Here is a 14,998-nt window from a genome sequence, read left to right on the forward strand (position 1 = left end):
ATGGTGATGATAACGGGTTAGTCACGAGTCTGCTTGGTTGTGGCCTATGTACTGACCGAGACAGTTGCAGTGTTCTTGAATGTTTCCACACTACTGTGCCCGTATTCTCTCGTGGTTATCGTAATTTTATGGGCCTAACCGATGCTCAGTAGAAGTTTTCAGTCTCAGTTTGCTGAGCTTATGCCGGGAGAACTCTTCCATGGCACGACACGAACGGAAGCCACCCATGTTTGGATGCGCTTCGCCTTTTGCCTATACCTAGTATGACAGGCACCCGTTTAGCAGCAGTTGCACACTTTGCGCGTCATTGCGTTTCTGCGCATCAGAGACGTCACAGACTCTTGTGTGAGGTACAACCCACGTCGTGCGCGCGCGCCCTGTCGTGACCGGTGATGTCTGTGCGCCAGCCTCTGACTGCCACTGTTGTTTGGCCGACAGGGAGTCTGCTCAGGCCACGCCGGGCGGCCGCTCTCCGCGATCTCTCGTCTCGTCGGACGGGGAGGCCGAGCAGGCGCCCGGCGCCGCCGGCGCCCCCGTCGCCATCCGGCCGGAGCCTCGCTCCGGTACGTTCGTCTCCCCCTCGCATTCTAGTTTAGCGCCAGGGGCCGTGCTGGAATTATGGATATCCTATATGGTACTACATTTATGGACTGTTTATGGGTTGTAGGGTGGCGAGGATTGACCAATCGCTTCTCCATGCTGTTGGACGCGTGGTGTCCCATTATCTAACCCGGTATTACACGCGTTTCTATTTCCGACCAGCTACCATTGTCCGTTCAGCTGCCGTCAGTGCCGTGCCATGCCAGGTGATGCCATAACGTGCTGTGTCGTGCCGTGTGGTGCCATAACGTGCCGTGCCGTGCCATGTGGTGCCATAGCGTGCCGTGCCGTGCCTTGTCTGACCGCCGGGGGTGGCCGTTTCAGCCGTCTCGCCGCCGCCGGAGGTGAACGGCCTGGTGGCGTCCCTGACGGCCGTGAGCCTGCCTTCGGGCCGCGGCCTGCGCCAGCAGCCGCCGCCCGCCGCCGACGGCGACGACGACGACGAGCCGGCCGCCAAGCGGCGACGCACGCGACGCCGGCGCCGGCGACTCTCCGGCCGTAGCGGCAAAGGTGCGTTCGCGGCGGCAGCAAGCGGGCGGGCGCCAGTGCTTGGGGCCGGACGGCGGGCGGCCGCGGCCGGCCGGCCGGGAGGGCAGTCCGGGTGCGATGAGCCGCGCTGAGCCGGGTCGGGCGCTGGCTGCGGCAGTGGCGCGGCTTGGCTTGGGTCTGGCCGGCTGGAAGGGCGTGCCAGGCTGGAGGACTGAGGGCACCGCTGTGGACGGCCAGGCGCTGTGGGGAGGGGGTGGTATGGACGCGTGCTCTGGATCACTGCGGCGGTGGGGGGGGGGGAGGGAAAGGGGTAGGTCTGGCTGTCAGATCGCTCTTGGCCATGCAGCCGGGCTATTCAGGTCGCAGCTGATCTGATGGCGTCCCTTTCATGCGCTGTGTTGTGCATTCAAGGGTCCTCATAATGTCGCGGCAGTTATTGCCCCGTCCGGGCTGGCGGCGACTGCCTCTGGTCCGAGCGAGGTCGGTGTCTGGGAGTGCGCGCGGAAGCGTTCGTTGCGTGGGACCTGTCATTGCCCGGAAGTGTCCACTGATAGCGTCGGCGGCAGCAGCGGACTGCGCCCGGCAGGGATAGCACGAGACCCTCCCCTCATCCCCCGTCCCCTGCCCTGCCATCGTTGGCAGGCGGTCGAGACTCGAGTACTTTTTGGGTAACAATCTGTTACTTGGTGATTGTGGAATTTTCTGTACGAGCGAAAGCTCCGTTAGAAGTACTGAGAAGCTAGCGCCGTGGTGTTGTCTACTCTTCACTATCACTCGCTGTTGAGTGTCCTGCGCACGGGGCTCTGTCCAACGTGTGGGCTGCTGTTTGGCCTCGCCTTGACGTGTCTGGACAGGCTTCTGGTCTGTCGGGCAACTGTTTGAAACATGGGCCCCCTTTGTCCGTGACGCCGGGTGTCTCCCGGGTGCACCGCGTGCTATTCCATCCCCGTCCCCGTCCCCCGTCTTTCGTCTTTCCGTCTTCCGTCGTCCCGTCATCCCATCGTCCCCCCCCCCCTCCGCTGTCCCCCCGCCCTCGCCAGGCGCGTCGGTACCTTTTCACTGAATCCTGTGGCGTTTGGCGCCGCTCGCTGCACTGGGGCCGTGTCTGACGGCCCGGCCCTCTCGCGGGCAGGTGTCAGCGACAGTGATGATCTCACGGAGAGGAGCAACGGTGATCGCGCGGAGGCCGACCAGAGCAGACCCGACAAACCGTACAAGTACAATTTTATGGTTACGTTCGGTGAGTGCGGTTCGACTGTTACCCAAGTCAGGGGACGCTGGGGGCGTGCCGATGTTTCTCATTGGATTTAACTCAAAGTTGTTCTGGACTTGTAATTGAACATGTCAGGTGAGAAATAAGCTGTAATGGCGCGAACTGAGAACTTTCGTTCTCGTCGCTTTGCTGGCTGTTACTCGCTGTGTACAAAGTTTGAGTCTTTTCAGTCGGCTGTGTCATACGTATTGTTCCATCGTATCTGTATTTAGGGAGCTTGTTGTCTGTTCAGAGGTGTCTGCACAGAAGACACTTCGTCTTCAGTGGATAGGTGGATAGGACATCGAGCTTGCAATATGTACCGTAGAAGTGCAAACCAAGACTTATGAGCCCACTAGTGTGGACTGCCCCCTCACCCTGGGCTTGGCACGTCGCAATGGTTTTTGTCAGCTGCATTTCATAACCCGGGCCGTTTGTGACCGGGTTTGTGTGCACCAACCGTACCATAGCTCTGTTCTCCCGTCGCCCGGGTGCCCGTTCGTGGCCTTATCTGTGTGCCCGGTCTGAAGCTCTACGAACCCACGTAGAACACGGCGACACGTCCCTGTGATGCCGTGGTGGTCGCGCTGCGCCGCCGCCGGCCGGCGTCGTGTTTCCGCTGTTGGCCACGCGGCGCCGGTGCTGACCGGCGCCCTGCGCCGTCTCCGCCAGAGGAGAGCGCCGACCGCGAGACGCGCGTGCGGGTGCTGACGGAGCAGATCGACAAGCTGCGCGAGAAGTACGCCTCCGTCAAGGCCGAGCTGGGCCGCGTCCACCGGCGCATCAAGAAGCTGAAGAAGAAGCAGCGCGAAGGTGAGCCGCCCGCCGCTCGGCCGTACGGCGCGGCGACGCAGTCCCCGCACGCCCCTACCTCCCGGACGCGCGTCGCATGAGGGGATGCGACGTGGTGTCCCGCGGCGCGTGACTCCGACCCGGAGGGAGTGACGCAGGCGGGTGGGGCGGCGCGGCAGACGGGGATGGGGTTCGGGCGGAACGAGTCGTAGCACGCACAGATTCCCGCAGGCTGCGGGCGGGCCGCGCTCTGCTGGGCCGTTGCGGCTGGTCATCTTCGACGAGATATGCACTGGAAGAGCGTCTAATCTTGGCCAACACCGCGATCGTATGGGGTGTCATGGTCAGCTGCACAGACGGCACGGGACGGACGATGTTCAGAACGGAATGTCTGCATGGTGCCAGTTGGGATCTAGGCATCTTCGCTATAGGCTACGCGGATGGAGCTCCCTACGGAGGCGCCAGTGCAACTGGTCTATTGTCTAGTGGACATGCGTTAGGTAACGTCATGCCGTCTGGTATGTGTCACCGACATTAGCGAACAGAGGGATGCCACCTCCCACATTATCGCTCGACATAAGTTCGAGAGCGTTTCATCTCGGGGTGAGGATGATGTGTAGATCCTCGCGCTCACTTCCTGCCAGTGTTTCGCAAACTTCTGTGAGGTGTAGGCTACCCGTGGCATTTCTGTCGGTCAAACACGCCGATCTTGCGTATCCGCCAGGATGTGCAAGACCTTCGAACCTTAGGACCTTGCGTTAGGACCTTGCGGAACAACTTGCGCATAGGAGCCCCCGGACTGCAGGCGTTGGAGGGCCCAACCGGTGCGACCGGATTTGACGGCGCGCGTGACGTCACCGACGTATTCGGGCTAGAAGCCGCCGACGCGCCATCTCTGACGTCACGTTTGTCACGGTCTCTGACGGGGTGGTGGCCGTCGGGGTCTGGGCCGCAGCAAACATAGTGGTTTGCAGGGTGTGGCCTACGGAGCAATCAGTTTAAATTCCATGTGTAGAAGGTTAATGCACCCTCCTTTGATTCATATGCTATGTTTCGCCAGCCGACCTCTTTACGCCACAATATTTATGTAAGGTTGTAGGTTCACCATGGGCCGTGGGAGGAGGGGAGGTACGCTTTAGTAGAGTGCATCAGTCCTGGCCTGGCTTGGTACGGCGTTACGACGCAGTGATGCGAGGCCGCCGTTCCACGATCAGCGGCATGTCCGTCGTTCTGCGCTGTTGAGCTTTGAAAAGCTGATTTTGACAATTGGGGAACAGTTGTTCCGTTGTTTAAATCACAAAATTGGAATGCCTTTTTCGTGGGTAAGCTCAGTGTAACGCAGGCGCAGGCGGCGTGACGCGGCGTGCGTATGTAACGTGGCGGATGTAGGCGAGCGGTGCTGCGGTGGATGATCGGCCGCGCGCGTTACGCCCGCCTGCGATGCCCAGGTTCCGGGCTCCGTCCCGAGATGGCAGCACAGTCACTGAACGCCGCCACTTCACGACGCTGTGGCACCGCGCCTTGAGTGCTGGCGAACGTGACAACTGCATGCAGCCGCCACGTGAAACACGCTGATGGAACAGCGTGCCCAACTTTAAGTGTTCTGGGGAAAAGTTGGCCGATTTCCGGCCTTTCCACCTTCCGTACGACACAAAATTCTCTTGCATCTTCATCCGCATGCAAATTATTATCTTAACGGCCCCCAGTGTAGGCTGCAGGATGCATCTGGTGATGCCCCAAATGAATGACCCGCCAGTACTGCCGGCCTATGTCGGTCGCGAACGTCTGTTTCTGCTGTCAAGGCTTGAGCGAGGCCACGCTTGTTGTAACAGTGTGACGGGAGAGGGGGGGGGGGGGGGGGGCCTCGTCCAGCAAACGAACCATTGCATTGGGAGCATCACCACTCCGTTATGTAGGTTAGAAATCGCAGGAGGGGTCCATGTGTACCCGTTTGTGGCGATGACCTTTCAGGTGATGCGAGTGATGTAGAACGGGTGGCTTTTTAAATAAGTCAGTGACGTCCGGGACTTACATACGATGCGAACGGATAGCGACCTAACAGATTTTGACCGACGTTTTGGTTCGCCTGAAAAAAACAGCATTCCTGATGACGAAATCAGTGACAGCGGTCGCTGCGAGGGAAAATTAGACCCGGTTTCCGCCTATCCGACTCTGACCTCGCACCCATTTCGTAGAATATTGCCATCGGCGTGTCCCTGATTTGAAGCCGGATCCTGTAAACACGTGACGTACAGGCACGGTCTGAGGAAGATCATGCTTCGGCTTCGACAGAATGGGTGCCGTATGACCAGGGAAGTGGGCTCGCCGTAAAGCCCAGGTCATCGTCATCACCTCCGCCAGACTGACTCTCCCGCTCGGCCCCGTGTCGTGGCCCCTGGGGCGCGTCGCCGGCGGCCAGCCGTCACCGCCCGGTGCCTGGCACTGCGCGCGCAGGCGCCGGGTGCGGTCAGGACCCTGTTTGTGCGGCTCCAGCTGACGTGATAGTGGTGCCACGTCGTGTCCGGTCCGGGCGGCGCCGATTTGCGCGCCCAGTTGTGCCTCGGCGCCCTGACCGCGCAGGAAGTGGTGCTGACCGACGTCAGGGTCGCCCACTAACGCGCGACACAGCTGCGTGTGCCCCGGACGGAGGGCAATGGCGGGATCGGCCACGCTCCTGCCATGGCTGCGTCCATGTCCCTGTGTGTCCGTCCCTTGCAACCGTGGTCCATCGACGTGCGGCAGTGTTCCCAATGTTGAATGTGCAGTGACATGGCCTGACGCCGGCTTTTGTTGCCAGCAAGGTACCACCAGCCCTTCAGTGCAGGCTTCCGCTTCAGACGGAAAGCCCCTGCGTGTCTCGACCGCGATGTGGTCGCGTGGTCGCAGTGTCCGCTCATCCAATGAGAGTTGCCACATTCGAGACCATCGTGCAGCTCCCACGTGCCGCGTGCGTGGCTCGGGTGTATCCCGTGGCTCGGGGGTATCCCGTGGCTCGGGGGTATTCTGTGGTTCGGGGGTGTCCCACCTCACCCTTTCCCCCGCGTCTCGGCCGTCGCCTCTACATTGGGTGCCGCCGTCGACCGCTCGGGACGGCGATACTTCTCTCCTTGCTGACGCCGCCCTCTCGTCCGTTACAGCGCCGGCCCCGCCGCCGCCGCCGCCTCCGCCACCGCCGCCGCCGCCGCCCGCCGAGGCCGTCAAGAAGCTTCGACCGTCGTTTGTGACGCCGTGACAGCGCCCGGCGCCGCACCGTTCCACAGCTGTGATGTTTTACCTTGGTTCAACCGTGCCGGCCGCGCCCCGGCCGCCCCAGGCGGCCCCGGCGCCCCCGAGCTCTATTTATTTTTGACAAGGCGTACCTCATGCGGCGTGGCCGGTGCGCCGCGGCGCGGGCGCGCGCGCGCGTCACATGCGCGCCACAGTCAGCCCGTCGTGGCCGCGTTCAGTTGGTGGACTTTGTAGGATTTTACCCACGGTTTTATGATGGGCTGCTGTCGGCTGATTTTACGTGTACAAATTATTATTTGAATTCGTTTTATGCATCCATGTGCTTCTGACTCATTTTGTACATTCTTGTAAATAAACTCGCCGGAAATTTACGCCGTTGGACCAGTTGTTTTTTGAGGTACGTGAGTGTTTGCGGAAGTTGGAGATCTCCTACCCGATATCGTGGAATAAGTCGCGGAGACGGGTTTGTCCAAGTGATGTTTCGATCACTGGGACGCAGTCAGGGACGCTTATTTTTGTGGCCACATTTTACGGAGCCCAATTAAACTGCACACTGCGACTGTTGTGGATGCCTTCTGACCAATCGGTTGCAGGTCCGACGCCGCGTGTGGCGTCCGACCCAGCATGCCACCGCATGCTGAGACACGCATGAAAAGTGCCGTTGCTTGGGTTATAAACCAATGTTTTCCCAGCTCAATGAGCGGCCACGGAGGTTCTATCGATTCATCGTTTATCGCTCCGATTATGACGTCTATGATCTGATCTGTTCGTCATCTATAAAATGTTTGATGTGCAGCAAAGTGCATATAAGCATCCTGGCGGATATGCACGTATATCGCGGATGCATCGTGCAAGTTTGCGGTGACCACGGATTTTCCGCTCTGGGATTTACGGACATCCGCCGTCTGGTTGGCCGTGTCGATGGGAGTTGCGCACCTCTGGGACATAGCCTTCAAAATGTCGCCGCAAGCGCCTGGTCGGTAAAGCGGCCAACACGGCCGACAAACGTGACCATCTGTTTATGCTCGTCTCGGGCCGACGCTCGGTCGTCATGGTAACGGTTCGCCCATGGTCAGCGCTGCCTCCTGCTGTCAGCACATTCAAGGCCCTGAAGGCACAGCTACAATGGACGGACGTACCCGAACATGCTTTAGGCCATGGTGGAAACGAGACTACATGATCATGGAGTAGACGCCCCAAGAAGCAAATAACGAGGTTATGCTACTGCCGAACTACCGAAATATTTCCGATCCTGGCTTCCTTGACAGGAGCCCCAATAAGGAAGACAAACCCGAGTCTTCTAGATGTTCTGTGGAGATGTCCTGCCTACAGAGTCCTGCCTACAGCTCAACGTGCCCAACCATGAACAGAAGCATGTTATAAATCTCTGGGACGCTCTGACGCACCAGGCGAAATGGATATGATGCGATGAGCCATTGGGCATGCGTTCGCTATGTTTTCAACTCATTTTGCGTTGTCACCTACTTCTAAAACTCGTCTGAATTGACGTTGCTTGACACTTCTTGCTAATGTGTATGGCACAACGGTATTCGAGAGCATTCTTGCGCTGGCGCGGCGTGACTTCAGCTTTGTGCGACTTACATCCCTCTCAAATCGTGCCGGGTTATGCTCAGAATGCACAAGCTCGGCTTGGTATCCACCTGGGGAGCCAGAGCAGTACGTACGCGTGGTTAGGAGTAAATTGCGCCGGTTTTAACAGCATTAGCTTTAACGCCATTTGTGCTTACCATAGTGCGAAGCTGACCAGTCAGCTCAAATCCTCTGAGTGTCGCGGCCTTGGTAGCACACTCGCCCGAAACCACAGCGCAGGATGCGGAATCTGTCTTGGCATGCGGTTGTCGTCTGCTAGGGATTGGGTTCGTCGCTCAGCCATACCGTTTACGTAGCCTTGGACTCTGAGGAGCATGGCAGCGGCGCTCTGGACGACCGCGCCTCTGTGGACGATCAACGTCCCGGCCAGGGGCTCTGGAACGTTTTCGGCCTTTTTGCTGGGCGATGTCCGAACGTTGCCGTTTTTCGGGGGTGAGGGGTACTTCGTGGCGATTGTGCGCGTGTGTACACGCGCGTGTCATTTGGAAATATAAGCACTGACACAGTTCCACCACGCCGTCGAATCCGTGCAAAGTCTTACGGATATTGTATTTTTACTCTAAATGTATGAGGAATGCCACTCACCAATCATTCGGCGCGTCGCATGGTGTGATCCAGACGCGGACGCGCTGCAGAGACGACATACTTAGCAATATTCCAACATCTTCCGCCAGCCATCCGCCCTCGCCAGCAATGTATCCGACACTGAAAACATCATGCGGCGCAATGCAGACGGGCTATCCTCGACTTCGCCTACGTTTCAACGATCGCCATGTACAAACTGAGAAGCACAGCGCGTCTTTTGGCAGACGGCGCATCGCAAGCCGACATTTCCCCAAATGCGCCATGGCACCACGCCTCCAGCGCAGGGCGACGGCGCAGGAGGCAACAACAGGCTCGCAATGGACTACATCGAAGAGGGCAAGACGCACACGGGCCAGATTGAACTGAAAGATGACGGGTAGAAGAGCAACGTGGCCATCTTTTCGCTGTTTTTTGGGGAAAGCGCTATGTCGTGAAGGTCTGCTAGTCACGGGGAAGTGCGTGCCACTGGAGCGCTTTCCAGATCGTCACTGAGACCCGTCGTCGCTGCGACCCGAGGTCAGCCGATGGAGGTCTGGCCTGGCCGGCTTCTGGCGCTCGGAGCCCAGTCGATGGTGGCGGCGCGTGACGCGCGTGCTCAGAAGCCGCCGGAGTCACACTGTAGCTCGTGCGTGCCGCCGCAGTGCGGGAAGAGCAGCGGGTGCGCCAGGCAGTCCCGGTACGCGGCCGCCGCCACGCCGTCCACCCATCGCGCCTCGAACGCGTGGCTCGACTCGTACCGGTACCAGCCAAAGTCCAGCGGTACCCGGTACATGATCCAGTCGACGGGCGGTTGACACAGCGCCACCGTCGCCGTCACCGTCGGCTTGTTGGTCGGGCCGCTGACCGCGCCGTACATGCCCAGGTAGTTGCCGATCATCCTCTTGTTCTCCAGCCAGACGCGGCCGCCGTGTCTCAGCTGGCCGTACAGGCGCCACGTGCTGTTGTCGCGCGCGGTCTCGTCGTAGCCGGCCAGGCCGTTCTCTGTGGCCGAGACGGAGAGCGGCCGCGAGCCGCCGCCCTGCGTGCGCAGGTACACCTCGTCGCCGGGGATGAGAGAGTCGTTCTGGTGGCCGCCGACCTTCTCCAGCCGGTGCGCCACCGCCGACTTGGTGACGTCACTGGCCGTCACCTGGCCGGCCGACTGCAAAGCAGAGGGGGGTGAGGCGCTGGTGCGGCCGCCGGGGACGCGTGGACAGTCAGCGCCAGCGGCCGGCGCAGCTGGCTGGGCTCAGACTTATGCTAAACGTGCGTCTAGGCAGAGTGTGAACGGCGGCAAGAGTTATCCATCGCCGGCGAGTGACACACTACGACAAAGCAACATGCACGCGGCGGACAGCGGCGGGTGCAGATAACGCGTTTGTGAGTGGCTTGCTTCATCCGTGCGTTGCGCAACAGCGCCGCAAACCACAAAACACCGCTGGGTCAAAGTGCAGGGCCTCCATCCACCCTGGGTCACTGCGTGCCCCGCCGCGCTGTATGATTTCAACCAGGCGGATAAGTGCTCGCTGCGATATCGTCATCAAATATCCTAAGCTGAATCGAATAGTGCGATAAGGCTGCCGGGTCGGGAGCCCGAACGGTGCCGCATGGGTCGGGAAACGGGCCAAACCAGCAGCTCATTCAAAGCTGGACCAGTAACTGGATACATCCGACAGGGAGCACGCAAGCCTGGACCAGAAGCTCACGTCGTGTCCGGGTGATTCAAGGGGGGCAACAGCGGACAACAGCGCAACAGCAACAGCGGACAACGCCGCGTGCACAGCAGCCGCCCCGGCGGTCGGTTCTTACCGTGGCCAGCCCCCGGCACGTCTGCAGGTGGAAGAGGAAGATGCGGTCACCGCTGACGACCGCGCGGTTGTGCGTCTGGTACGCGATCACGACGTGGCCCTCGGCCAGGCCGGCGTACGTGAAGCGCACGCGCACTACGTTGCTGGTGGAGATGACGCGCACGTCCATGTCCTTGTAATCGTAGCCCTTCCTCAGCGTGCGGATGAGCTCGCCGTGGTCGAACACCTGGACGGTGGTCAGGATCAGCTCGTTGATGGTGAAGTTGAGGTCGAGGAACTTGCCGGGCGTCGTGGTCAGCTCGTAGTCGCACGTGTTCGTGCCAGAGATGTGCTGATCGTTCTCCTTGAAGAGGAGCGTGCCGTGGTCGCTGAAGAAGGTTTGGCCGCAGTGCACCGTGTAGCGGAGCTTGAAGCCGCGGAAGCCCAGCGACTCGTCCGAGTACAGGTTCATCACCAGGTAGTTGGAGCGCGACTCAAAGTTGGGCGGCTTGACCTTGCCGCAGTAGCGGCCCATCGGCTCAACGGTCTGCGAGCCGTCCCGCACCACCAGGCCGTCGTAGGTGCAGTTGCTGGACGAGGTGCGCGGGATCTCGATACGGAAGTCCTCGAACGTCACGTGGATGCGGTGCCCCTGCGGCACCTTGATGGTGTAGTAGCACTGCGCCGAGTTGTGGTAGTCGTTAGGGTAGTTGGGCGATGTGATGACCTTATCCTCTGTCTCGTGGGTGAACGCACCGCCGCAGGCATCGCGCCGCACGCGGTGTCGGGCCGGCGCGCCACGCTGCGCCTTGGCCAGCTCCTCCTCGAGGGTGAGCTCGGCTGCCACCACCGCCGCCGCCGTCACGAGCAGCAGGCAGCGCGTCCACATCTTCACCGAGCGGCGGCCGGGTGTCGACTGCTCGCGCCGCGGGCCTTCAGGAACTGCGCGCACGGGCGACAGGGGCGGAGCCGGCGGCGCGCGGACGGGCTGTCTGGCGGCGCGGGAGCACTGCGGCGCCTCGGCGCGCGATTAAGCCCCGCCGCGTGCGCTGCCCCCAGGCGCCATTTCATCAGATAAAGAGCGTGTCATTGAGGCAAGCCGATAGGACAACGGTGTCTGTCCCCACATCGGGAAGGCGAGGGCTGCGGAAGTCTGGCGAAAGAGCTTACCGTGAACCCTCGCGTAAGGAGTGCCAGACTGCGGAGTCTTTCTCAAAAGGCGGAAAGCATCCGCTCTAAGTGGTCTCGCTCAACGTGACCATGTCGAAGCCGCGCCGCCCCGCCCCAGTGATGCCCCTCCCCCTCCCAGTCCCTGAACCCCCGAACCCTGCGCTCGCCGCGCCGTCGTCCGCGATGTCGCTGCACACGAGTCTGAGATAAACAAACGGCACCGGCCAGTGCCAGGCGGGGACGTCGCCACTTCTTACCCAGAACGGCCGGAATCCAGATGGGTGCCGGCCGGCCGGCGGCCAGAGGCCACTGGCGCGGCCCGAGGGACCGCCACCACGGCGCTGGGGCCGGCGGGGTCGCCGGTCATAGTTCAGCGCACGGCGCAGCGCCGGCTTGTAGGGGCGGCGCGCGGATGCCTGGAGGTGGCAGCGGAGCGTGCTCACGGCTCGGACAGCTCATGGAGAAAATGCGCGTGCTGCATGCGCTATATTGTGGGGTAACAAAGGTCACATGAAGCACAAGCGCAGCTTGCCACCGTTGCAGTCTAACACAGCGTGACAAGCTCATGCTGGACGATGTTCTATAGTGCATTGTGCTCTGCGAAGGAAAATAGCTCACCGAAAAAGCGATTGAATTCGCACATCCTACGTCGTGCGTTTACACGTACACTTCAAGGCGTAATCCAGCTGAAACCACCCACAAAAGAAAAATGCGGAATTCGCTGTGGGGACATATGAGTAAGACACATGCAATTATCTTTCCTTCTTTGCTTGTCAGGACGTGGTTCGCTTCTAAAACGGACGGATCATCCAACAAGATGCTAGCCAATTCATTACTGGACAGTTTGGTCTCAGGCACCCAGCAGACCATGGGATACGCCCCTTGATCTTGGCTGCGTATTATTGCGCAGTGTTGTCGAAAATAAACGGTGGAGTCGCTGCGCGCAGCAGCAACGTCACCAGACAAATTCCAGTTCACAGCTTCCTGAAAGATGGTGAAACCCCATGCTGGGAGACATCTGCTGCTCACGCGGCGTAATCTAAATTTCCAGCATCAGTGGGTCTGCGTCCCCTTCGCGCATTGCGCAGCTGCGCACATTCCAGATGTCATCAATAGGGCTTCGACAGACATCGATGAGATGAGCTTCGCCATGTAAGCTGCGTGACAAAAATGGCAACCACACCCAAACGCAAGTGTTCGCGTCGCCTTATGTTGTCTACTCAAATACAGCATAAACGGCAATCACCAATAGGCTCAGAGTGGTGTCAAAAAAGCAATAGACCAGATCCCACCCACGCCGAGTCAGTGGCGTTGAAAGGATCTCACCCAACGGGATGCCAAATTCGACCAAAGGAGCCCTTCCATCCAAGGGGTCCTTTTTCGTCGCTTAGAGGCCTTGTTTTTTAAACGGGGAATGTTCTAGACTCGGGACCCTGTTTTGATGCCTCAAGGTCGTTTTATGGTTTAAAAGCCATACGGGTATATTAATGCCGAAGAGTACTGGGACCTTCGGTGTTCGGGGGCCTCCACCATCGCCAGGGGGACATGCCCCCCCCCCCCACCCGCTTTGCCTACGCCGCTGTACAGATCTAACGGAGAGTGCCACCAGCCCAAGGCCGGGAGACGGCATGGGCTCCGCTACAGGATAAGCGCTTTTGCGTTCGGCAGACGTGGTCAGTCAACAGCGTGACCGGCAGACGCGTGATTTGGACTCGGGATCCTCCGAGTGTCGGCAACAGTGTGCTGGGTCACCGAAGCGTACCCAGCTTAGCGCATCCTATGCCGGGACATCTGCATGGTGCGTGTGCTCGCACCTTTAGGATTTGCCTCATGCCCTCATCCTTATGCTTGTCATCAGGGTTAACGCTATCGTTATCGTTATCGTTATCGTTATTGTCACCGTTATCGTTGTCGTTATCCCTGTCCTTTGGACACAATTGTAGGGGTCCGGACGGCATAGTCTGATGCGGTAACGGGCTCGAAGACAGACGGGTGGCTGGGTGATCGGTTTCGATGTTTTATTCGCGCGGTGTCGTTACAGTCATGCAGGGGTCTATGTTTCCCACGGGCCAATGCCGATCGCATCGGTTTGCCACCAGTCATACCCTACATGCCAACCTGCGCTGCTGTGACGGAAAAATAACAACAACGGAAATACATTTGAGCACTTCTTGAAGCGTCTAACCGACATTTCTTTGGGTCCCCACCGCCCACCCGTACTCATACTCATGCCCCTAACCTTCCACAAATGCCGCCGCCCATTCTGCGTTCTACATAACCCAACGCATGAGGGTCTTACACCGGAGAGGCGACCGAGGGCTGTCGGTCTGACGTCAGAGCCGGCAGCGGCGCGCGCCGGCCGTCGCCGCCGCGCCACGCCGGGCAGGAAGCGAGTCGGGAAGTGGCTTGTTATTGGCGGCAGGCGTGTGTGCCGGTGGCCCCGGCCCGCCAGCTGCGCTCGGCGGTACAGAGACGGACCCGTCCCGGCGTGATGACGCGCGCGGCGCTCCGATAGTGCTGATACTGCCGCACAGCTGGCTGATGTCAGCTCGGGGGTAGGCGCCGCCGGGGTAGTGCTGCACCTTCTTGCGTAAACACGAGGTTAGAAGTCGTTGATAAAGGTGGAGGGTGAAGCCACACTGATAATGACCCTGGGGAAACTTGCTGAAGCGCGCGGGCGGCGGGAAGGGGACAGATTTGTGGCTGCAGCACGACGGACTTGAGCGGCGTCCTGAAGTCCATTGAATCTCAAGTTTCGATGCTGCTGTGCGTGAGTTGCTCGTTCCATCAGGCTATTTGCGGTGGATCAGGGGCCAGGGAAACTGAGGAGGGGGAAGGGGGAGGGACAGAACCGGCAATATTTTAGATGAGAGGCACATAACGAACTTGAGCCCTTACTTTTCGGCCTCCTGGGCACACGGATAAAGAATTAAAAGCCGCTTATTCCTTTTCAAAAATTTCAAAATGAAGTGAATTTAACTGATCAGGAATAAGAGAGCGTTAAGGTTAGGTCATTTCTCAAAACTTGTAGCGCCCGCTCCAGCCCCGATAGTCGCCGTGCCTTAGTCTTTTTGTCACCGTTTTCCGGCCACGGAAGCCATTACGGACGCTCAAAATTTTAGCTGACGAAGCCGACGGGCACACCGAAGGGCGAGCCGCAGCCGGGTGTATTAACTGATGCCTGAGCGGTCTCAAACGCTACCCTCAGTGCCGATCGGACGTGGTGAGCCCAGATCATGGCCACCGCGAGATGGTTGGCGTCCGATAACAGTACTAATGCATAATACATAATACATAATACGGTATAGTACTAACATCATGCTTCATTAGATGAAGGTATCGACAAACTGAATCACACCGTACTGGATTACAACTCGCCAGTTTATGGATGGGGAGGAGGGCTCGAAGTGGAGAAGGCGCGCGCTACATCGCCTCTCCCGGCCGTAACACTGACAAGAGCGAGGCTTGCCCACTCACCCCGCCACCTAGCGGCGGAAAACGTAGC

At 59.5% G+C, this 14,998-nt stretch overlaps 2 protein-coding genes across 2 annotated transcripts; one reads left to right on the forward strand and one right to left on the reverse strand.

Moving 5' to 3' along the window:
* On the forward strand, positions 1-6,742 carry LOC119094407 (serine/arginine repetitive matrix protein 1). Its single transcript, XM_037217468.1, has 6 exons — positions 1-16; positions 408-563; positions 925-1,110; positions 2,222-2,329; positions 3,014-3,154; positions 6,271-6,742. The coding sequence occupies exons 1-6, from the start codon at positions 1-3 to the stop codon at positions 6,363-6,365; spliced, it is 702 nt and encodes a 233-aa protein (XP_037073363.1). The 3' UTR covers positions 6,366-6,742.
* Positions 6,743-8,503: 1,761 nt separating this feature from the next.
* On the reverse strand, positions 8,504-11,235 carry LOC119093313 (cubilin). Its single transcript, XM_037216258.1, has 2 exons — positions 10,346-11,235; positions 8,504-9,698 (listed from the first exon to the last, which is right to left on the reverse strand). Exons 1-2 carry the CDS (start codon positions 11,210-11,212, stop codon positions 9,153-9,155), a joined length of 1,413 nt encoding a protein of 470 aa, XP_037072153.1. The 5' UTR covers positions 11,213-11,235; the 3' UTR covers positions 8,504-9,152.
* Between the last annotated feature and the right edge of the window lie 3,763 nt (positions 11,236-14,998).

Source organism: Pollicipes pollicipes, unplaced genomic scaffold, assembly GCF_011947565.3.
Source record: "Pollicipes pollicipes isolate AB1234 unplaced genomic scaffold, Ppol_2.1 Scaffold_4002;HRSCAF=4701_pilon_pilon_pilon, whole genome shotgun sequence".
NCBI lineage: Eukaryota > Metazoa > Arthropoda > Thecostraca > Pollicipedomorpha > Pollicipedidae > Pollicipes > Pollicipes pollicipes.